At 40.9% G+C, this 24,261-nt stretch overlaps 3 protein-coding genes across 6 annotated transcripts in view; 1 reads left to right on the forward strand and 2 right to left on the reverse strand.

Moving 5' to 3' along the window:
• Positions 1–1,197: 1,197 nt before the first annotated feature.
• LOC145459025 (uncharacterized) lies at positions 1,198–3,637 on the reverse strand. 2 transcript variants are annotated; one of them, XM_080337602.1, is made up of 5 exons: positions 3,268–3,637; positions 2,859–2,951; positions 2,656–2,806; positions 2,372–2,485; positions 1,198–1,987 (listed from the first exon to the last, which is right to left on the reverse strand). In XM_080337602.1, exons 1-5 carry the CDS (start codon positions 3,489–3,491, stop codon positions 1,271–1,273), a joined length of 1,299 nt encoding a protein of 432 aa, XP_080193728.1. In that variant the 5' UTR covers positions 3,492–3,637; the 3' UTR covers positions 1,198–1,270. The 2 variants fall into 2 exon arrangements, with proteins under 2 accessions (XP_080193728.1, XP_080193729.1); XM_080337603.1 differs by lacking the exon at positions 2,372–2,485.
• A 3,948-nt stretch (positions 3,638–7,585) lies between these two features.
• LOC145458462 (uncharacterized) lies at positions 7,586–14,565 on the forward strand. The gene is made up of 4 exons (XM_080336835.1): positions 7,586–8,094; positions 8,825–8,970; positions 12,678–12,912; positions 13,459–14,565. Exons 1-4 carry the CDS (start codon positions 7,795–7,797, stop codon positions 14,017–14,019), a joined length of 1,242 nt encoding a protein of 413 aa, XP_080192961.1. The 5' UTR covers positions 7,586–7,794; the 3' UTR covers positions 14,020–14,565.
• A 247-nt stretch (positions 14,566–14,812) lies between these two features.
• The window catches only part of LOC145458463 (putative neutral ceramidase C), a 53,424-nt gene continuing 43,975 nt past the window's right edge, over positions 14,813–24,261 (reverse strand). For 2 of the 3 annotated variants that reach the window (XM_080336839.1, XM_080336836.1), the window contains exons 6-7: positions 15,893–16,033; positions 14,813–15,063 (exon numbers count right to left, since the gene is read on the reverse strand). In XM_080336839.1, coding sequence (XP_080192965.1) covers positions 14,976–15,063; positions 15,893–16,033 — 229 coding nt within the window. In that variant the 3' untranslated portion in view covers positions 14,813–14,975. Of the gene's footprint in view, positions 15,064–15,892; positions 16,034–17,101; positions 17,252–17,311; positions 17,440–24,261 lie in introns of all 3 variants that reach the window. The other variant, XM_080336841.1, reaches the window with a different exon arrangement.

The raw sequence follows: 24,261 nt of genomic DNA on the forward strand, positions 1-24,261 counted from the left end.
TGCTGAATTGCATTGTCGCAGGTGAGGCACGACCAGCCCGTGCCTCACCTCTCCTTTCGCGCTGTATTTTTGAATAGTATTTATACAAATCGATGATGTTGGACGAAAAAATGTTCAAATTTAGTTATTTAAGAGCATCGATGTAAAATATCAATAATCATCGACTCACGGTGGATTTTCAATTACTCACCCTGACGACAGTTGAGGCACTGCCTCACCTGCCTCATTGGACCGCACGTCACTGATTCTAGCAACGCCAACTATACTTTGAACACCGCTGCGTGCGATATGGATCGAATATGAATTACAACTTCGTAACAAATAAAAACCGGAAAATGATCTCTGCATTGATATGAACTTTCTTACTAATTCGGAGTTGAATTCAATTTCCTAGTTTTTATAAATTCAGTAATTACTATTTTAATGTATTTTAAGAAAAAAACTACGTAATCTACTTTGGAAAAAGCTTCACTATATCAATCTGTGCTATTAATTTAATTCTAATGTAATTTGAACTAAAACTGTATACTTGTATAGCTATCATTCTAATTCTAATCTAATCTGGAAAATCTTAATACTTTTTTAGTCGCCTAACTCTGATCAGCAGCGTCGTGAATAAAACCAGATTGTTTCCCATATTTATTACGCGTAAAGAACAGTAAAACGATCACAGAAAAAATTCTTAAAATATTGCAACTTCTACCATTTTTCCTCGCGAGCTTTCGCGGCGAAAGAGACCGCGTTCCTTTGAGACGTAACCACGGACCGTGATGATGTCAGAGCGTAATACTATTTCCATTAACTCAATTGCGACAAAAAAATACCCAGATAACTTGTTCAAGGCTTCTTTTGTTTCAAATCGACATGTGAATAATCAGTTATTGTGACAAGTTGAAATATCGTACCGAAGTTGCGAGTGGGAACAGTACGCGATTGTGTAAGTGTGAAGACAGCGAGATGGTGATCGTGTGAATAAATTAATCTGAAACGCAGTGGAGTGAAAGTTTACCCAGCCTGTCTGGCAATCCTACTTCAAAGCTTTACTATATCAATCTGTGCTATTAATTTAATTCTAATGTAATTTGAACGAAAACTGTATACTTGTATAGTTATCATTCTAATTCTAATATAATCTGGAAAATCTGAATATTTTTTAGTCGCCTAACTCTGATCCGCAGCGTCGTGAATAAAACCAGATTGTTTCCCATATTTATTACGCGTAAAGAACAGTAAAACGATCACAGAAAAAAATCTTAAAATATTGCAACTTCTACCATTTTTCCTCGCGAGCTTTCGCGGCGAAAGAGACCGCGTTTCTTTGAGACGTAACCACCGACCGTGATGATGTCAGAGTTGTCAGTGGTTGGGTCGTTGTGATACTTCTAGGGAGTTTGATGATTACAGACCTGACTGGGTGCGGCATAGTGCCAGATGTGGGGCGCGAATCGGGGGTTAAAAAAGGTTCGTCCGGAGTTTGTGTGTTCTTATCCGGAGCTTCGGTATTTTTTTCCGGAGCTTGTGTATTCTTTTCCGGAGATTTGGTATTCGTTTCCGGATACTCTGGTAATTCCGGCGAAAATCCGGATAAGATTTCGTGCGATTTCCGGAGTTCTAAAGTTGGAGACATACTCTGATAACCGTGTAGAGAGGAAGATATTTCCAGGAAACTAATCGGACTTTTCGTGTTTCTAATCGATTTCGAAACTTTTTGAATCACAAATCGCTCCCCACCGCACCAAGGGAATCTCTGTAACGGAACCGATTTAAAATCGTGCCTCCTAATTGGGGCGCTTTTTATATTCCTCTCCTTGCGCGGGCGTAATATGGCACCGCCGCCTGGTCCAGGCTGGCTTAGAGCGCGGTCCACGTGGCCTTGGTGTTTTAGTTGAATCTTTCTGCCGGACAGAGTAAGCCAAGGACGTAACGGGGTTATTTTGGGGGTTCGTGGGGTGTCCGCGCTTTCGAGACAAGCGGCGACGTTAAGCGCCTGAAATGCAGAAAAAAGTTTGAGAATGTAAGAATTTTTCAATTTAAAAATCTGAAAATATATTTTTTTGTATTAATAATTAAAATCACGCAATGGTGCTTATTGCAATGAGGGTCTACTGCACCACAATAAGCTGATTAATTTCATCAACAACGCAAGCAAATGATCGCAATCGCATCTATGGATCGGAAAATCCATGCAATTTCAGAATGACGCCTATGTCACGATGAGATACCCAATTCATTAGACAGAAATTATAATCAAATAATAAGTACATAGTCATAATTATTCAATGAAATTATTATTTATCTGAATCACACTACGATCCGGTTTCAATAATTTTTCAATTTTATTTCGAAGCTTGTAATCGGGGCAACAACCCACCGGCAATTGATCTCTGCCTGTTTTCCTCTTTGTCAAGTTCTGTTTGTGTATCGTTCGGGCTTTTGCGATCTCGTCGTTGACAGACATGCATACACCGAACCTCTCGCGGGCGCTCTGTTAAAATATGTCATTTGTTGTATTTTTTCAAATTGAGTTTCTGTAGTTTTTGCATACTCAGTAATTCTAATTCTAGTTTGGAAAAACTGTAATTCTAATTCTAATCTAATTTGGAAATCTGAAAATTTCCTGGCCGTCCATATCTGCAAGAAATCAAACCCGTCCACCTTCAACGCTTCGATGCTCTTTCTGAATCTGACGCTCGGGTCATAGATCGCGCTTTGTCGCGGCGGGAGTTCTTGTGAAGTCGCCGGAAACGCGTCCGAAAATTTCTCAAACGCTTCGTCGGTTTTTTCGCGAGAATTCTCCGGTTCTTCTCTGTAACGTAACCGGTTAGATAGACCGATGCCGGTAAAAGCTAAATCCTCACCTGTTCTCGTCGTTTATAACGTCGTGGGCTAAAGGGCCGGACCGCAAAAGTCTGATTAGAAGATCCAAAGAACGCGGGTCGTATTCTTGGTCGCTGTCAAAATACAGTACACACTGTATTCATATTGATATATATTTATGAAATATTTATATATATAATCAACGAAACGACAGTGTGATCTCATTTTACGAGAATGAACTCTGAATTGATAAGAACGGGACTTAATTTTTTGTAGAATTTCTTCCAAAATTCAGAATTTAATTATTCAACTTACAAGTTATTGAAAATCCAGTAATTTAATTGTAGTCTAATTTGGAAGGAACTGCGTAACTATAATTCTAGTCTATACTTGCTTCAGAATCGATTTTGCACAAACGAAGATAATCGCTAATTGCAGCCTCGGACTCACTTGATTCTGTTTTTGATCTCTTTTCTCAACCGCGAAGAGTTCATTTTCGAAAGAGCCTCAGAATTAGGTAAGATAACGTCATTCCACAGATCTGCCACCTCGGCGTCTTGCTTCAAACGATCCAATTTCGTGACGATCAACGATCCGCGAACGTCGCTACGGCCGCTCGCGTGCCGGTGTCTGGACGGGATCGAAGCGGCCGGAAGTCGCCTCTCTTCCGGCATATCGACAGAAAACGACCCGATCTCTCACGGCAATAAAGCGTTGCAGTTGTAGCCAATATTTCACTTTCCTTCCCTGGATGGTTGCCAAAAACTGAAAGACTATATGTGTACCAAATCACTGTTAAACCAGTATGAAATCGACTGAGTAAGCGTTAAATTATCGTATTGCTACTGAAATATACCCAAGTATTTGGGTAAAGTGCCAAAATATTGCCGGTTCCAAACAGATCGGACGTACAGAGCGACGGTATAGAGTTGAATAAAATATTGGTGTTGAAATACACACAAATATTTTTGGCTGACGCTCGTCACGGACAATCGTCAACAAGTAGTAGATAACTGGAAAGCACATTGCATATCAACTCCTTACGAGTGTCTGACGCAAATTTAGCACTTTAATTCGGCCAATTGGCAACACTGCTTCACACAACCTGTGCTGCCCATCGGATAAACCCGGACGCAGTGGTTGTTTTCCAGTCCAGACGAATTCGTCACGATATTCTCACGGACTAGACTCGGCTGAGTGCAATTGAGACATAAATCACGCGATTCGTTTTGTTTATTCGCGACATAATAGAATTAGATGACTTCTGATTGCGACGAGGTAAGTGCGCGACGTTGAATACCAACTGAGCCGAGATTTTTGTGAAGTATCTCAGCGGGTTTAAGAAGAATAATCGCCAGCAATATCAACATTTTAAAGTTACAATGGAAGTCAAGATCCGAATCATAAGTGTCGAGTGATGTCATCCTGTTTGTACGCTCAAGTTGTTTCGAACGACTTCAAGTTGGTTTGTACTGCTACTTGATCGTTTCGTCACCGGGAGAATTTACAGAAGCCGTTGTTCATTGACTGATGTCGACGAAAGTCACACTGATATATACCATTACAGACTATTTGTTGTGTATGAAAATCGCAATGTTCATTTTGTGTTAGAGTATTCTACAGCAATGAATGGCATCTAGCGACCGATTCCTCACACACGAAAAAGAAATCATTTTCAATATTAGTATGGTGCGTTTTATGGGCATGTATGACATTGAGAATGCGCACTTGCGCAGGCAACAGTTGCGAACAACGCAGCTCTATGAAACATGTGTGAGGCACGCGATTTCAAATCGTGGTACATTATTTTCCTCTGTGGGTTCGCATTTGTACTATACTGTCTAGTCCCATTGCAAGGATGGGACAAGTCGTTGCCGACCATTTCGACGACCATATTAATATCGAAAGTTTTGGTCAACCAGCGACGGTCAATATAGGTTTTATCCCCCTCCCCCGATGATATGAACGCCGCACTTTTAGGCCGTATGTTGACCCAAACTTGATGTCTTCGATTTCATGTGTCCCGGCGCAGAAGAGGTTTGCCTCGAAATACCTGTGCACCACGTTGCATAACGCTGCACTGATGCATACCAACGGTCTCCGACGATCGACGGTGTTTCCCAGATAAACTAATGTCCGTCGGGCAAATCCTATCATGCATGAAGACCAATTTTTGTAGTACAAAAGGCCGACACAACTTCATGATAGAGTCATAGAGCGGTCACGAGTTTTCATGTGCCTCGACCTCGAAAATCCACAGAACATCGCGCGAATTCTTTTTTTGCTGTTGTATAGGCTTCGTATTAAAAGATTGCCCCAAATAATACCGTCGTATAAGTATTGCAGTCCTAGGAAACTGCCAGGTAGAAACGATCGGAAATATTTAAGAAAGTAGCGCAAGTCTGTAAATCGACTTGAAACACAAATATTAGAGACTGACCACACCACATTGGTCAAAGTTGAGAAGCAGTAGGACACAGATACAAGCAAAACGTCGACAAGTCTATTCATTTCGATGACAGTTCGAAAGAGGCCTCCGCATTCTGCCCAGGCTGCTACGTGACGGTGTATTGCTTTTATGGCGGAACAATAAAGAGGGATCTTTTAATCCCGTCAGCCCGGTAACAAAACCTGTCAGGCCACTCCCACTGGTTCGCGATCCGCCAGATTATTTCGACAAGGCATTGACAGACAAAGTGAATGGCCCCAAGCGGATTGCTACCCCCTGAACAATAATAATTGTTCTATTGAGGTAGGCAACGCACATGACGGACGCCAGAAAGCAAGGCCCGCATGAGACGAAATTTTTATTGAGAAATCGTTTTATTAGGATCTAGTTGCACACAACCTGTCACAATCGCGCTGTCATAAAACCCGGTTACGAGCTTTCGCGAATGCTGCGGACTTCAGAATATTCACGAGTAGGCAACACCCAGCGTTTGAGTTGTCGGACTCCGAATGAAGTGTTGAGTATGAGGCTTCGAGAAGAGTCTCACTCAACATAACACAAGAGAGTGAATGATGCGGGAAACAAGCTCCTTTTACGAGAGAGCATAAAGCCAGTTTTATGCGTCTATTTCATTGCGCTGTGTGACGATGTTGCCACAATCACACGACCGTGCACGTACGGTTCGATACGACACATGGGTCTTAGCAGCGAAACTGTCTGTCTGTCTGACATATCACGTAACACCGGTACTCGATCAAACCTACTGTCACCGCACGACCCTGTCCGTTACAACGCAGGCTCTCCTGTGAACTTTGTTCTGTCGTCTTTCAATCGTGGACGGTTCCTTCTCTAAGTAAAGACAATGTCGGAAAGTTGCAACTCCGACCGTCGTGCCGTGCTCTAAATGGCATTCTGACTATCTGCTTGTGGTCGAAACATCTGTCGCCAAATCGCAGAGCGACCAAACGCTTCTGGTACGAGTCTAGCAAGCATCACAATGGCCCATTGTCCCTCGATAAAGGCTGCCATTGTGAGGCGAGCATGGCGATATTATGAGTAGTTGATCAAACACGAGTCGAGATAAATCACGGTGAACGATCTCGAGGCTTGTTTGCCAACAAAACAGAACCGATTAGATGTCGCCTGAGAGTCGCGCAAACACCGTCCCTATATCTACCTGCCAGGGATCAGCCCAAGCGATCTGTGTGACATCACAAGACGCGCCATTGTCGGGGTCGTCCACGCACAAGGCGTCTGCAGCTTCCTCTCATCATCACCCACGATCGGCTTCTTTCAACCCGTCGGTTGCATGCCGCTCTTAACCATATGCACATCAAGGACTGTTACGCCCCGTTGCGAGGATGACAAGCGCGGCTCTGCCAAAACTTGTTGCCACGAAACGAGACTGAGTCACTGCTGGTCCGGAGAATGACGCGCGCGTATAAATCAGCGTGTAGTTTCGGCTTTTGTTTCGAGCTAATGATGACAATCAAGTTGTGTAAACCACAGCATCTCGTCCGAAAATTTGTAAAATAAATCAATAACGTCAAAATGGTCGCATTAACATCAAAAATCGACGAAAAAAATGATTTCACTCGGCCTGATTTCAACCAAACCCTAAATAACAATGGGCCCACCCGAAGATGCATCATCATAACCTGCCCAATTGTTCAGTTGTCTTCAAAGACGATGCAAAACATATTTCACTCTATTTTAATTAGTAGGAGCGGAGTTACTTGAGTTTTTCGTTGATAATTCTCGGATTGTCCGTGATTCTTGAATTATCGTCGACTTCTACTTGCTAGGGTTGGACCAAGAACCAAATTTGCTGTGCAGCGTTTTAGGGTCACCTGACAATTTAATCAGTGCGAATGGCTGGAATCCGGACAAAAAAGATATTTTTGAACAGAACTAATGACCGCTCGTGATTTCGGTGCGTGAGTGAAAACGTTGATCAGTGCGAAGCTGAGGAGGCTACAACTGTACTGCCCCTACATTGTAATTCTTATTGTAAAATGTACGCATATCACAATAAGTGTATTGTGTCGCTTTGAACGATGTTGTCATTATGTCAAATACGTAGCGGAAACGCAGCATCATCGCCGAGGCTCTAAAAGCGTCAGCAGGAAAAGTGCCCATACTTATCGAGATAGCGTTTAGTAGACGCAGCATATTGGTTGTAAACCATCCAGTTGAGACATACCGATTATGATCGATTGTCATATCGAGTTGATGCCACACTTTCAAAGAAATACTGACTATTAGTGGTAACAAAATATCGGCAATTATCGAGAAGTAACAGAATACAAACAGTCAGAGAACTTCGTATCGGCTAAAATATAGTATTGACCTGAGTCATAGATGCCTCTCATTGTGAAAGCGTTGTAATGACTCGGACTTCTAAAATGCTATTTTACAGTATGATCGTGCGCGCATTACATGTAGTAATAAAACCTCGCATTTCTACAGCTGTTTCAAAGATTTAGTTTAACAATCGCTGTAAAACTGACACATAGTCTTTCGTAAAGATGTCGAACGTTACCGAAGCATTCAATTCGACTCGAGGAGACCTATGCGATGTCGAACGCAACTGGTACACGCTGGGTTTCCAAGCGATCGTACTACCCAGCATTTTCATCAACGCAACGACCTTGATTGGAGCTACCATCGACAGAAAGAAATTGCAAAGAGAAAACTGCTTCTTCGCCAGCGTCATCAGTACCATCGTCAGTAACAATGTCTACCTTTTCATGCTGGAATGGATCTTGTTCGACAACTATTGGGATCCGAAATCTGTTCCGCGAGATTACACAGTGACTTTTGAAAAGGTAATGGGTTTTCGACAGACTTGTACTAACTGCTTGATTTTCTAAATGCGCACCTACAACTAGAAGCACTCACTTCAAATACTCGCAAGTAAAACTAGAACTGAGGCTAACCGCCCTACAAAATCAACAACCAACTAATTAAAACAAAAGCTATAGATTCAACTAAGAAGCAACTCATAAATTTTTATTTGATGGGAATCGGATAGCTTTTCCACGTGAACTGAACATGAAACGTAAAGGTCTCGAGACCTCAAAACCAACCCCTGCGGGTCGCCACTGTTACTAGTGATCAGTCCGAGTTAGCAATGGCTGCAAGAACATCACAAAACAGATTTACGCGAAACGATGATGTTCCACAGATGTTATTGTTATGTTCGTACATTTTACGTTGGTATCGTTTGTCTCTTATTTGTCTAGGATTAGTAATTACCGCCAATCATTATTTCCTCGTGTGTCGTGCCGGGGCCTACGACATTCGTAGGCCCTGGTCGGGCTCTGTATTTATAGCCTGTGTTCTGTTGTCTCGGGGTCTTCCGTTTAACCGAACTCTGGATCGAGTCGCCTGCCACAGTTGTTGAGATGCGGAATTACTCACTTCTAAAAATTCGCAACTAGAAGAAAATTATTCCAAAATCCAGTATAGTTATAGTTGACCGTCAACTAACATGCCAGGTAGTTTGTTAAGTGAGATTTTCGGCTGTTATGGTGATCGGGGGTGCTGTACGTTCAGATGCTGTGGGTTTTTCTTGAGTCATTCACGATCGCCATACCGTTTTTAATCGGGGGAAACATCGTCTGTCTCACTTACGTCACAGTGAACAGCGCGAGTTACGTGGGCAGGGTGGCGCGCGTCGAGGACAAGGAGACTGCTGCCAGGTAAGGTCACTCCGTTGACAAGATTCTCTCGTATCCTTGTAATCGCTTTCATGTTGAACTATATCTATTGGGCAAGTACTAATAGTGGCCGTGAATTAGAATGATAGCTATAGAGTTTTTTTCCAAATCAGATTAGAATTAGGTTTTCTGAAATTGCGAAAACTTGGTAATCGAATAAAGTTCAGTTCATATCAAATCACAGCTCGTTCTCATAAGCACGAGCGTGGCTCGTTTCACGCTATACAGTTCTCTTTTAGCATTTTCAGAAATTTTTTCAGAATTTTTTTTTCTTCAGAAAACCAGAAATTAGATTAGAGGCGTTTCTTCGACATACGCCCCAGATCGAAACTGTGCTCCCCATGAAACCCGTAAGTGTTGTCCATGAACACTATAAAAATTTTAAAAACGTCAAAATGATTTTTTTGCCTTTGGAGAGACCGATATTAGGGACTGTATGACGTATATACTCATCATCTTCTGTATTCATTACCATCATTGGTTTATTAGCAATTTTATCAGTTCCCTACACCACAAAAATGCGATACAATGAAAAGATAGGAAGGTGTCGAAGCAACTTGGAGTAGTCTATGGAATCAGACACCCTCCTTGGCCTAGGCCCTAGGCGATGTAAAGAGGAGGCATGCAAACTGAATGAAAAGTAAATGAAGATAGTATTGAAAAAAAGCAAGCGAGAAAATTGGGGTGGCATGTCATTGAAGGCGAGATCGAAAGGTCTGGTAATCTTCAGGATGAACTAGTATTTATTTAGGGGTGCCTTTATTTTGTACATGCAAGCTAATGAAAAGCTAATGCAGCTAATTAAGCTAATGAAAAGCTAATTAAGCTAATGAAAAGCTAATTAAGCTAATGAAAAGCTAATTAAGCTAATGAAAAGCTAATGAAAAGCTAATTAAGCTAATGAAAAGCTAATTAAGCTAATGAAAAAGTAAGCTATTGAAAAGTAAGCTAATGAAAAGCTAACTAAGCTAATGAAAAGCTAATTAAGCTAATGAAAAGCTAATGAAAAGCTAATGAAAAGCTAATTAAGCTAATGAAAAAGTAAGCTAATGAAAAGTAAGCTAATGAAAAGCTAATGAAGCTAATGGAAAGCTAATGAAAAAGTAAGCTAATGAAAAGTACGCTAATGAAAAGCTAATGAAGCTAAAAGCTAGTGACTCTAATAACTATGCTGTAGCACGGGGGCCTTTCGACCCGCCTGGCGGGAGCAGACCTTTTAACGTGGCCCATGCATTTCAAAGGGGAGTTTGGACTTTGAAAATTTTCGAGCTCGCCTATACTTTAACGTGGGGGATATAACTGCCGCAACTTTGCCGAGCGTCGCCTACCTTAAAACACGCGGCCCTATGGCAAACCGGCTATACTTGCTCGGATCGGTCCCAGATTTCGTGTGAGCCTAGTCATGAGGGGTGTTTGGCCGAGAAATTTTTTCGGACTTCAATTTTTTTTCAATTTCGTTTCCATGTTAAAGGATAGGGAAGTTGGAGTTAGTCGTTTTTTCGATAAAAAAAAATTTTTTTCTCGATCCCCACTTTTCTGCTATCGTTCGACGCAGCGCACGCAGTACACGCAGAACACGCCGGTAACCTCGGCGTGGCTTTAGGAGGTCGCAAAAATATTTCAGATTTTTGTCCTCGTTCTGTGATCAGGAGCTCGAATCGACTAGTCGCTTAGCTTTACGACGCACAGGAGCCGAGATACGATGTTTCGTGTTATAGCTCGGCCCCTGTGATGCCCAGCCCCAAGCTCGACCCCTCGTTGGAAGCGCCGCAACGAGACGAAGCCGAAAGTTTTGGAAAATTAAAAAAAAAATTCTTGGCCGATGCAGACTGAAAATGATGACACCGACGACGAGGCTAGCGTAAGCAACGATTCTCCACCTGTCGAAAACAGCATCGTTTTTCATGGCTTTGCACAACTTCATAATAAAGTGTTTGAAGTTGAGGATCAGTTGTTGTGTCCTGCCTTACAAGATCAAGCGGGAGGTGCTTATGACAACCTCAAAAGCACATTTAATTGCATTCAGCGAAAACTGAGACAGGTGACATTGGAAGTCAAGCATCAAAGAATGCAAAATATGCATTAAATGACTTTGCACGATATGTTCAAGCAGTGTTTTCCTGACATTCAGTTATGGTGCTTGCTGTTGAAATAGCTGAACCCAGAAATTGTGAAGAATTTTTGCGTACTTATCTGGGATGCGAACTTAAACGGGGGCGTACTTAAGCGGTAGATTACTGTACTGCGTCCGCTGCGTCGAACGATACCAGAAAAGTGAGAATCGAGTAAAAAAAAATTTTTATCGAAAAAACGACCAACTCCAACTTCGCTATCCTTTAACAATTAACATGGCAACGAAATTGAAAAAAAATTGAAGTCCAAAAAATTTTTCGGAAACTTAAAAAAAGAAATTCTCGGCCAAACACCCCCCACGACTAGGCTCACACGAAATCTGGGACCGATCCGAGCAAGAATAGCCGGTTTGCCATAGGGCCGCGTGTTTTGGGGTAGGCGACACGCGGCAAAGTTGCGGCAGTTATGTCGCCCACGTTAAAGTATAGGCGAGCTCGAAAATTTTCAAAGTCCAAACTCCCCTTTGAAATGCATGGGCCACGTTAAAAGGTCTGCTCCCGCCAGGCGGGTCGAAAGGCCCCCGTGCTACAGCATAGTTATTAGCGTCATTAGCTTTTAGCTTCATTAGCTTTTCATTAGCGTACTTTTCATTAGCTTACTTTTTCATTAGCTTTCCATTAGCTTCATTAGCTTTTCATTAGCTTACTTTTCATTTGCTTACTTTTTCATTAGCTTAATTAGCTTTTCATTAGCTTAATTAGCTTTTCATTAGCTTAATTAGCTTTTCATTAGCTTAATTAGCTTTTCATTAGCTTTTCATTAGCTTCATTAGCTTTTCATTAGCTGAATTAGCTTTTCATTAGCTTAGTTAGCTTTTCATTAGCTCACTCTTCAATAGCTTACATTTTCATTAGCTTAATTAGCTTTTCATTAGCTTAATTAGCTTTTCATTAGCTTAATTAGCTGCATTAGCTTTTCATTAGCTTGCATGTACAAAATAAAGGCACCCTTTATTTAGTAGTAATTGCTTGTATTTCAACTTGAATGTGGACATGAGTCATTGAAGTTTTCGGGGCAGTGGCCGCAGTGGAACTGATACATAAACTTTGTAATTTCTAGTTTCCGCATATCTTTTATGTTTAGGACACCGAATTTTTTGAGCAGTGATTTGTATCCTGGTCCCTTTGTATCCTGGTCCCTTTGGGGCCCTGGCTATAATACGGAGGACCTGATATTGTAGTTTTTGTAGCGGATTCAGTGTTGTTTTACTGGCAGTCCCCCCAACAGATGATACCATATTGTAACTTCGATAGGAAAAATGATTCTAAGAGTATCAGAAGGACCCAGACTGGCATGTACTCTCTAAGGCTGTAGAACAGACCACAGTTTCGTGATAATTGTTTTTCTTGCGACTGAATGTGACTCTTTCAGGACACGTTCGAGTCTAGTAAAACCTCAAGGTATTTCACATTTTCCGAATCGGAAATAGGTTGACCAGCGATGGTAACGATTAATTTTTTTTTTCGGAGTTTAAGGCCAATTACCGGGAATTCATTGTTTTGATCGCATTTGCATGCTTGATTATTTCCTACTGGTTGACGAAATATATCTCGCAGGCGAACCAAGAGGGTGCGCTGGGTGACTTCCGCGCTTCTTGTGACCTCGTGGCTGGTCCCTGCCGTTCTCACGATACTGGCCATGACTGTGATGAATTGCGTGGACCGATGCTTCTGCCCAACCACGAACTACCAAGGGGACCTCTGCCCCGGGACGCACCATTACTGCTCGTGGTTCTGGGCGCCGGTCACGATCAGCTATTTGTGGACTAATGTAGGGCTGTGGTCATTCGCGGTAAGTTTCTCGTGAAGTTTATTCAATTGAATAACATTTTCATATTGAAAAGAGCATGAATATTTTCGGCTGAGACTTGTCATGGATAATCGTCTGCAACTGCAACTACTTGAGAATTGGAAAGAACACTGTATATCAACAATCATACCGCCTTAGCTCTATGTAGTATTTTAAATGTTACACGAACTCCTGTTGGCGCAATCAAGGTTGACGCGTTATATTTGTAAGTCGACTCGTAACCACGCAAATGAAAGTTATCAGGTTAAAATCAGAATTACTGAACTTGCATAAGCTTGGAACTTGAATTCAATTCCAAATTAGAGATGAATACAACAAAAACCAAGTTCGGTTCATATCAAATCTAAGCTCATATCAGAGCTAATTATCATAAACACGACAATGGCAAATATCTACACCGAGCTTGCCTCGTTTCGCAGCATGCGGCGTGTTCAGAAAAACCAAAAATTTGACTATAAAAACAATTCACAAAGCAGACTACAATTATTTAGCTGTGAGTCTAGCTCACACACGCTTTGACCTTTCCAGATCGCCACGCTGTGCGCCCTAGTGTGGCGTAGCATCGACAAGTTCCAGCAAACCACTCGCCGAGCGAGCGTCAACCTCAACGCAGCGCCAGACTTCAATCGGAATAACCTTCCCTTGTCCGCTCGGGACGACTCGAACTCCCACGTCCTGTCTATCGACAACGATAGCACGTCGAACAGTAATAACAACTCTACAAATGAGAACGCTTTAAAACCGCCCGTCAAAAGGCCGTTAACACGCCAGGACACGAAGTTGAGTTTCAAAGACAGACTCAACCCGAGACTTTACTTCGCTCTGATTTTATCCGCTATCTACATAGCGTGCTCAGCGTGCTTCGTAGCAGCCATTATCATAGACTCTTTGGTGTCTTCCGAGGCGGTGAGCGTGTACGGTAATGTTATTTTCGCGCTGGCGCGTATCACGATGTGGCTTTATACGACCGTATGCCCGATCGTGATGGTACGGCATTTGCCGCAGTTGAAGATATCTTTGGATAGGCTCTATCATAGAGTGACGCATTGCGCTATAAAACACTCGCCGAAGCGTCATAGCATACAATGATGGCTTGCACAGTTGCACACCTTTGGAAGTGGGAGAGTCATTCCAATACTGGGTGTGAAACTCGTCCATAAGGCAAGGCAGAATCGAGCAACGACATTATGATCGACGTGCAACGTTGAAATATGTACATTTTATGCGGCAAGCACAACGAATACAATGCCACTTCTACATCACATCCAATATTATTTGGTATTTTTCGACTATACCTGTTTCATTGCGTACATCAGCGTACCGCTATTCATATTGCACTGTATCGAAAGCACAGCATCAATGGCATAGTTGAATATTGTGGAATGGTTGTCAATAATGTTAATGGCATACTAGAGTCTCAGTTTTCCAAGCTCCAGATTTGCAGAGCTGGTTATTGATATCTAGATACAAGAATGGCTCTCGTTGAAACGACTTTCGAAATGTCCGTCGAATGTGATTCCGAATACTATTATGCTTTCATTGATTGTGCGACTGCGTAAAACTCACTGAATGTTTATGTGTATTATTATTATGTTAGCGTTGTATTACATGTTTCGTATGATGCGACACAACCAATCGAGGTTTCAGTGTAAAACGGTATCGAAACTATTATTCTTGTTGATAGATTAATAGCCGTATATTTTCAGCACCGGTACTCAAAAAATGGTCAGAATCAAATCATTGTTCTCAGGCCCACTCGACAACCCCAATGTAATGTGTGAGACTCGTCCACCCCCAAATAATCAGAGCCACGATATTTCCATATTGCTGGCGGGTAACTGAACGGGGTGAACGCAGTGCTATGCAACCAACTACAGAAGAGCTTGACATTATTCTCTTTATTAATAAAATGGTGTCGATTATGAAAAAATGCTGCGAACAATACGTTACGTTCTTGGAACAGAATTGAAAGGAAACGTCGCAAATCGTAATAGGTGAGGAACTGCATCCGATCGAAAACAACGAAATCAAAAATATTTTAGAGCCTAGGTCCGGACTTGAAATTCCCTTGTCATGCCTTGAAACGAGGTGACCTCGCCGCCCTCCGCGAGATGGTCCCCGTAGTACACGATTCTGAAAGAAGTTTGTAAACACGAATGCTCCAACACTCGGACAAATAGAGAATTTTCAGCTTTTCAAATTGGATTAGAATTTGAATTGTAGCTGCACAGTTATTTTTTCGAAATTATATTAGTATTACGTTAAAGGTACAGTTTTTGCTATATTACATCAGAATTATAATAATGGCTACACATTTTTTTTCACAATACAGTAGAATTAGAATAACAGTAACACAAAGTTTACCAAATTACAATAGAATTGGAATTATAGTTGGATTTTTTTCACTAACTACATTACATTTACATTATTAGAAACAACTTTTTTACCAAATTACTTTGGAATTTGAATTATAGCAACACAGTTCTTCCTAAATTACATTGAAATAACACAATTTTACCAAGGTACATTAGAATTACAATTATAGCTACAACTTTTTTCACAAATTATCATAGAATTAAAATGATAGTCGTACAAATATTACCAAGCTCTATTGCAATTAGAATTATAGCAACACACTTTTTTTTCAAATTAGATTAGAATTAGAATTACTAAGCACGCGAAAACTTGGAAATGGAATAAATTCCGTTAATACCAATCAAGAGTTCGTTCTCACAAGCACAAGAACACCAAACTTGGCTCGTTTCGCACGGTACAATAATCCTGTATCATTTTCAGGAGAAGCAGAAATTCGATTAGAATTAAAACGAGAACGTAGACGCATTCCACAAATTGGATTAAAATTAGATTATCCCCAATTCTCTCTAATTAATCTGACAAGCATCTAACTGGAATTATGTGGCTGTCCAATTCTGCTCCAGAGACGGCATTTTGCAAAACAAACCTGTACGTCCCCGCCGCCTGATTGGCCGGAATGTCCCATTCGATTGTCACGTGGCTCTCGTCCGTGGTCGGGTAACTGGAACCCAACTGTTCGTTTTCAAACATAATCAAAATTCCTTTGCTGGTCAGTTTCTTGACGAGGCTGCACGCATTAAAGTATTGGTAATATTATCAGATTTCTACACGTACAAACTCTCAATCTACTTAGTTGGCGATCAACGAACCGCTGGTTTTAGAGTAGTTCTGGCTCTAGTACATGTAGTTCTAGACTTTTAGTTCTAGTTAAATTGTAACCGAACAGCTGATAACATGTGTGGTCGTTTGGCGGGAATCGTGATACCAGTGTTCTATTATGCGATGTTCTTGCTGCCGTAGCTGGCTCAAAGTTATCACTACTAACAGATTAGACGGGGGTAGTTTTGGGGGTCGAAACCCCTCCCTTTTGCAACTAGCAACCCCTCTTTTCGAAATGCCTATTTCGTCCCCAATATATCTCTCAACACATTTGCAATTCAGCAGTGCGTCTTACCAGTATTGAGCTGCTTCAGAATTGAGTCTAATTAGTTGTGTGTTAGTTGCTAATTTGGGTCAGTTCTGGTTGTAGTTGCAAGTTTTGAAAAGTAAGTAGCCCTAGTTCTGGTTTCCAGTTTTGAAAACTGAGCAGCTCTAGTTTTAGTTGCGGGTTTTGAAAAGCCAATAATTCTAGATCTAGTTTTAGTTGCGTATTTTCAGAAGTGAGAAGTTCTAGTTCCAGTCGCAAATTTTAAAAAGTAAGTAGTCCTAGTTCTAATTGCTAGTTTTGAAAAGCGAATAGTCCTAGTGCTAGTTCCAGCTGCGTGTTTTGAAAAGTGAGTAGTCCTAGTTGCTAGTTTTGAAAAGTAAGTAGTTTCAGTTTTAGTAGCGAGTTTTGGAAAGTGAGTGATTCTAGTTCTAGTTGTGCATTTTGAAAAGTCAATAGTTCTATTTCTAGTTCTAGTTGCGTATTTTCAGAAGTAAGTAGTTCTAGTTCTAGTTGCTAGTTTTAAAAAAGTGAGCAAGTTTAGTTCTAGTTGCACATTTTGAAGAGAGTGTCATTCTAGTTCTAGTTCCGGTTGTGTATTTTGAAAAGTGAGCATACAGTTCTATTTCTACTTGTAGTTGCACGGTTTAAAAGTCCAGTGGTTTGTAGAAATCTGATTTATTATTACAAATTCTGTTGATTCTATCTCACTGGGAATTGTCAAATCCGTGCTCTTGATCGAGATCGTGGTCCGAAAGTTGCCCGTTATTCACGAGAGCCTCCAAGCGTTCCAGATTGATTCCATACCCGGTGGCGGCCGCGATCAAGTTGAAAATCCCGTCGATCACGGTGAGCTCAGGCCTGTGAAGCATGTCTCTTTGCGGCTGCCGTAATTACCTTACACAAGCGCCATTTGCTCACCTCGAGACGTTAGCGTTGTCGAGTCTGTGCCAGCGGAATTTCGTCTCCCAGTCCGCGTCCGTGAATTCCACCTGCCAGCCGCCCTTGTCGGAGTCCAGACGCTGGACTTTGAGGTAAGTCTTTCCGAGCTGGAAAAAGAAATGAGGTGGCGACCGTAGCTGGGCAGAAAATTTCCAAATCAGATTAGAGTTGGAAATACAGGTATGCATTTTTTCCCAATTAGATTAGAATTAGAATTATGGATACAAAGTATTTTTCCGAATTATGTTAGAGTTATAATTACAGCTACATAGTATTTTTTCCAAAGTAGACTAGAATTAGAATATAGATACACAGTAATTTTCCAGATTATATTAGAGTTACAATTACAGCTACACAGTATTTCCTCTAAATTATATCAGAGTTAAATTACAGGTATTCAGTATTTTTTCCAAAGTAGATTAGAATTAGAATTATGGCTATGCAGTATTTTCGAAATAGGATTAGAGTTAAAATTACAACTACACAGTTCGTTTCAAAATTAGATTAGAATTAGAATTATAGCTACAGTATTTTCGAAATTAGATTGGAGGTAAAATTACAGGTTTACAGCTATATAGTATTTTTCCAAATTAGATTAAAATTACAATCACAGCTACACAGTTTTATATCCATATTAGATTAGAGTTGAAATTACAGAATACCCCGTATTTTTTCCAAATTAGATTAGTGTTAAAATTACAGAATACCGAGTAATTTTTTCCAAATTAGATTAGAGTTAAATTACAGCTATACAGCATTTTTTTCAATTACATTAAAAGTACAATTACAGCTACACAGTTTTATATCTATCCATATTACATTGAAGTTAAAATTACAGAATACCAAGTATTTTTTCCAAATTAGATTAGAGTTAAAATTACAGCGATACAGTATTTTTTCAAATTAGATTAAAAGTACAATTACAGCTACACAGTTTTATATCCATATTAGATTAGAGTTAAAATCGCAGCATACCCAGTATTTTTTCAAATTAGATTACAGGTAAAATTACGGCTAGTTTTCTTTTGTTCAAATTAGATTAGAATTAGAATGACAGCCATTTATTTTTCCCAATTACCTTAGCATTAGAATGAATGAATTTGCGAAAATTTGAAATGGAATTTATTTCCGAATCAGAAATAAATGAATAAATAAACTAAAATCAAGTTCAGTTCATAACAAATCATTCGTTCTCATGGGTACAAGAATGGCGCATGTTTGTACATTGATCTTGGCTCATTTCGCACTGTTCAGTTCTCCTGTAGCATTTTCAGGAAAACCAGAAATTACAGTAGAATTAAAGGGAGAGTATAGAAGTATTTCAGGAATTAGATTACAGAAATTTCGCTTTAATTAGTCTAATTATACAATTACAATTATCTCCTTCTCAAAGGCCCAATACCACATTACAAATCACCCACCGACCTTCATACTATGCCGAGGGTTCGATCTATAAAACTTGACAGTTACACCACTTCCTGTCATGTACGATTCTTTGGCGTCCACCATTACATCCCCATAGTTTTTGCCTGCCAGTAGTCGGTTCGGTCTGGGGTGTGGTAGGAGTTCGATCTGCTTTCGGAGGATGTATAGTAGGCCTACAAATCTGCGCCCATTAGTGGAAATGGCCTATTTCTGTCAAGTCGTCATCGCCTCGCAGTATGTCATTGTCATGAAATCTAATACTGTAAGCTTTTATCGAAAAGAACACTAAATAAATCTTCAATTGGTGGCGAACTGGCATTTTTTCTTTGTGGTCGCATATAACGTGCCTCTTTCAATTTTCCGTATCAACCATATACTGTTGTGACGACAAAAATGATTATGGCCGACTCGATTCGGAAGCGAATAACTCAGTTTGGCCAACTCGATTTCGCCAAGTCTTAATAACACGATAACTGCACAGGCTGGCACCGCGCTGGCCGTCATCGACGTGTAAACATTATCACACGAAGGTACCATAAAATAATGTTGGCTTTCGGCTGTCGAGTCCACTGAGACCCTTCAGATTATTTGCACAAAACGTCGCAGCTTACAGGAACGAACGCGGGAGTAATGTGTCCGGCCGACTCTCGGAAATATGCCTTCATGAATGCTATTAATTTTTAACCTGATACAACTATAAACTGTGCGTATATTCATTGGCTATGAGTCATAACGAAGCATATAATAATTTATCATTAAGAATTTCGCTCGCCTATAATGTTTGCTTCGTCCGTGCACCGGAGTTATACCGCACTAGAACTCTCAGTATATAGAACTTAGATTTAGGTGAAGGGATCCGAGATGTATAATAAAACTCGTGATCTACCGTCGCAAAAAATCTGTAGATCGTTCTTACGAAGGTATGCAAAACCGAATTTTGAGAAAATTTAAGTTCAAACTATTAAAACTTTGCCGAAAACGACGAGAAAGCAAAATGTTTAGTAGAAATTATGTCCTGACAGGTTGAGAACAGGTTTATCTTCAGGCAGTGGCCATTCGTTCGAAACCGGATGCATTCGCAGGTGTCTGGGAAACCAGTCCACGTGAGTCGCTTTGCTACATCATACCTGCAGAAGGAAAGCAACGAGATCGTTCCAAGCCGGTCAAAAATGGCCGCAAAGTTGCCTTTGTCCAAATGGCAATTGTGATGTAGACCAATTTCACTGAACCGTAGGATTTTCTTGATTCCACACCAAACAGTACACTACGCAGGTTCCAGTATAGAATGTTAAAACGGAAGGGGGATTTTTCATCTAAAGTAGGGAGTCTGATCTTATTTTCATTATCACGTATTCATACAAATGATATGGAGCCTTTGTCTTTGTGTGCCTCATGATTGGACTCAATAATTACATTCAGCAGTAAAGCGTGTACATGTTATTCACAGAATTGAGTCTCTAACTATATTCGCAATTAGGAGATAACGTGTCGTCCAACATGCGGCTTCGCTTGTGCACTCGCAGCGAGATCGTCGACAAAACATTTGCACAAAATGATAGAGGCATGTTCACTGATACCGTCGATTTTGCTATGTCTAAACGTCGAATAATCCTGTCTTTGCCAAATGAGCCCAGTGCTGGTATACAGATGCGACCCCCCAATGTATGTTAGCAACATATTTATTGATATTGATATTTATTTATTGAATTCAGTCATTATCTTGCAAAAAAATTTCACGCATTGCGCGACCAGGGCCTGACTGCGCACTGCACAGTTGCATGACATATTGTTATTAATTATAGAGCGTATTAATATAAGCCTTTTTTGCAATGTTAACTAATTCGGTTCGTTCCTATCGGACGACTAAAAAAAGATTATCAACATTCCAGTTGCCCACGCAATGGTTCGTAAATCTCATGTGTCCCTTTGACCGAAAAAGTTGCCCACCCCTGATATAGATATAATTAGACATTACTTGCAATTTACAACTCAGTTGCGCAGGGGAAGAAAATCGCAATATGCGTTTTCGCGATGCAGTCAAAATTGATGCAATTTTTGGAATTATACCATAATACTGTGACAGAGCAAATGCATCGACTGGTTTTGTAAAATTGTAAAAATGATGTAAATATGACCAAACGATGTTTCCCACTTGACAAAATTAAAAATATTTGTAGAGTAGCTTAGCTGTTTGGTTCGAACAAATGATTAAGAAAGACTGCAAGTCCCAATCCTTGAATACTTGATTAAGTACACGTAGACTAGACATAGGCTATGGTCTTCGACTACTTTCTTTGACTAGTCATTCAACCGACAATGTGGCATATAATTTTCGAAGTAAATTGGTAATAATGCTGGAGTCGGAGTCGAGAGTCCGAATCGGAGTCGGAGTCGGTACGTTTAAAGACTCAGGAGTCGGAGTCGGAGTCTGTGTATTGAAAATGTGTGGAGTAGGCGTCGGAGCCGGAGTAGGTGGTACAATTTACCGACTCCACAGCCCAGGTGAGTGCAATGTTTTTTTTCTTCATTTATTACGGTGTCCCAATAGAGACGAATGATATACATCAGGGGTGTCAAACATACGCCCCGCGGGCCTCATCCGGCCTGCCAGACCATTTCATCCGGCCCGCGTAGTTATTTTGAAAAATTGCTCTATAATCCAGCACATTTTCACAAATGTTGAGAATTTTGTACGAAATATTATGATCAAATAATCCCTCTAGATAGCAAATGTCGAGTATGTTCAATTGTTCATAGGCCACATTATAACCACCCGACAGTGATGTTGTGGTTTCAGTCCAATCAACGAGGAAGAGCTGTCATTTGCACCCAAATGCGAGAAGGCAAAAAATGCACACTCTATTCCTAGTTTTCCGGATAAAGGATCAAAAAGTAGTTATTCACAGAAGTGAAACCGCCATAGTGAGAAACCGGTGTATGCAGGTTTCATGCATGGAGAATATAATTGTTATAATAAAATATAATTCAAAGATCCGTGGACGCACCCCCAAATTCGCTTATTACTTTGCACTACCTCTGCATACGGAGAAATCCGAATCGCGATATAATAGTAATAAAAGGGTTACCATATTTCAGAAAGACAAATTCCGGACGCTCTTTAGCGCCCACTAGTGGATTTCAAAATGAGTTATGACGTCACACCCGCAAAGCTTTCTCATAGACCAGAGGTGGTCACGGTCCGGTTCAGGAGTTTGTGGCTGTGTGTTGTGTAACCGGGACCGAAAGCACATGTTTTCAGCCTTCTCCAGCCCAGATAAACAATGATTTTGAGCCCACATCACAGGGTAATCGATGCAACTTCTGAAGTGGGGGGGGGGTGCTTGCTGTATGCATCTTGTTTCTATATGCATCTGGCCGTTAAATTATTTGAATGAATTCTGTTAATAATATTGGTCGTTCCATGTATAACTATATAAATACTACTACTCTCCGCCCACATGATCAGAGTTAGCGGTGGTGCTGGTGAAGGAGGATGATGAGTTCGAAAATACTGGGAGCGTAATTGCACATCGTTAAGTCATGTTCATCTCCTATCGATAAGATTGTTCATCAGCATTATGCCAGTGCGCACCACGGAACTTCATAAACACCCCACATCCAGTGGTTTCCAACCTTTTATGGTCGCGACTCCATCTCCAATTTAAAATGTTCGGTAGCCAGATCAAAATTTTACGATCTGATTACTAAAAGAAGTCAGCACCTTTGCCCAGACTCACTCACGGGCTATTCTGGAAGCTGACTACGTTCAACATATTCGCAAACCCCAGGACAAAGGCAAACGACCCCCCCCCCCGTTTGTAACCACTATCTTTGAATAAAGCATTTAATAGGCCTTAACGATCTCTAGGAATATACCGTTCTTCTATAAATGCGATTTCAATTTGGCATATTCCAGTAAATGAAGCACGTTTTTATTTATATTTTAGGGCAGTTTTTGCCAAGGTGGTAGTCTCCATATTAAAATCAATAAATGTGATAGTAAATCGCGAAGAAAAATATCATACATCAGCATAAATATTCCCAAACAATATTGTTTTTATGCTGATTTACGAAAAAAATTATGAGCCTACGTCAAAATTCCGGACATTTGACATATTTTAGAAATTCCTCCCGGACGCTAGTTTGAACGGTGAAATTCCGGACATGTCCGGGAAATTCCGGACGTATGGCAACCCTAAACCAGCTTTTTATATCTCTAGTATTACACATAACGCATGCACATGAGGTATATCGTCCTTAAAGGTACTCTTTTGGTCGTTTATATTACCGTATTGAACCGGCCATGATCTTTATTTTGCTTATTCCATTGTTCTTTAATAAAGGTGTTGCTAGAGTAGAATCCTATCATCCGTTATACTGTAATATATTATTGTGTAGGCTTAATAATTGAGTATTTAAGAAAAAAACGGGGTATGGAATTTCAATCATTTAAATCAGTGGTTCTTAACCTTGCCCCCAGCGCCCCCCAGGGGGCGCTGGCGATGTTGAAGGGGGCGGAAACGCTCAGGGGCGATATGGGGGGCGCTGGGCTCAGGGGGACGGTATGGGGGCGCTGGAGAAAAATGGCTTCGCAGTAGATGATGTGGTGATAGGAAATATCCTTAATGAGTATTCAGAGCAAATTATCACCGAAAACTTCGTTACATATAGCCTTCAAAATACATATATGTTTAATTGTCCATGGGCGCCTAAATGACTGACACCGAATGTTCCTGTCTTGGCAATCTGAACCCCAGAAGACGAATTCCATCTGGCAGGGAAAAATTATATGTCAGTGAAGAAATACCAATCTGAAATCGTGTGCGTCGTTTAGTTTAAAGTACGATTGGGCGACAGGGATATTCCTGTTGGGCGATATCCCCGTTGAGCGATTCTATATTTTTTGATATTGCAGACAGGGGGTCACGAAGTAACATCATGCAACGAAGTCATACCAACGGGTTCGCCCGCCCGAATATGTTTAATTATTAGTAACGGGCCCTACAGTTTCCAAGAAACCTCACAATGTTCGCTTCAAGTTTTGATGAGTCTGCGCACACTCAACAACTCACTGCGCTGACCCCTGGACAACAGTGCGTATCGACTAAAAAAAGGTAATAACTTCGGATTTGTTGTGCGCAACGTAGATTTTCTGTGCGCATAGACCCAGGACCAACGTCTTTTGTTGGGGGGGGGGGCGACGAAGTGCTGTTACGGCCCTGGTAACGAATAATTGTACCTGCGGGCACGCCCGAATATGTATAATTATCAATTACGTGCCCTTTATCTTCCTATACAACAGCTCACTCAGTTTATCGCGACTTATATATGTAATTACCACCTATTCATTCATGCATTATAGCAAGATTTTGGTACCTAGGGTGACCAAGCCACACAAACTTTGCTGACCATCGAAATCACGATAGGGGGTTCGTGGGGGTGAAGCCCTCAGAAGTTCGGTTTATCACGCTATGGGTGCGCTAGGCAATCGTTTTAGGGGGTTG

The sequence above is a fragment of the Botryllus schlosseri genome, chromosome 16 (assembly GCF_051294905.1).
Source record: "Botryllus schlosseri isolate E-star chromosome 16, Bs_hap1, whole genome shotgun sequence".
NCBI lineage: Eukaryota > Metazoa > Chordata > Ascidiacea > Stolidobranchia > Styelidae > Botryllus > Botryllus schlosseri.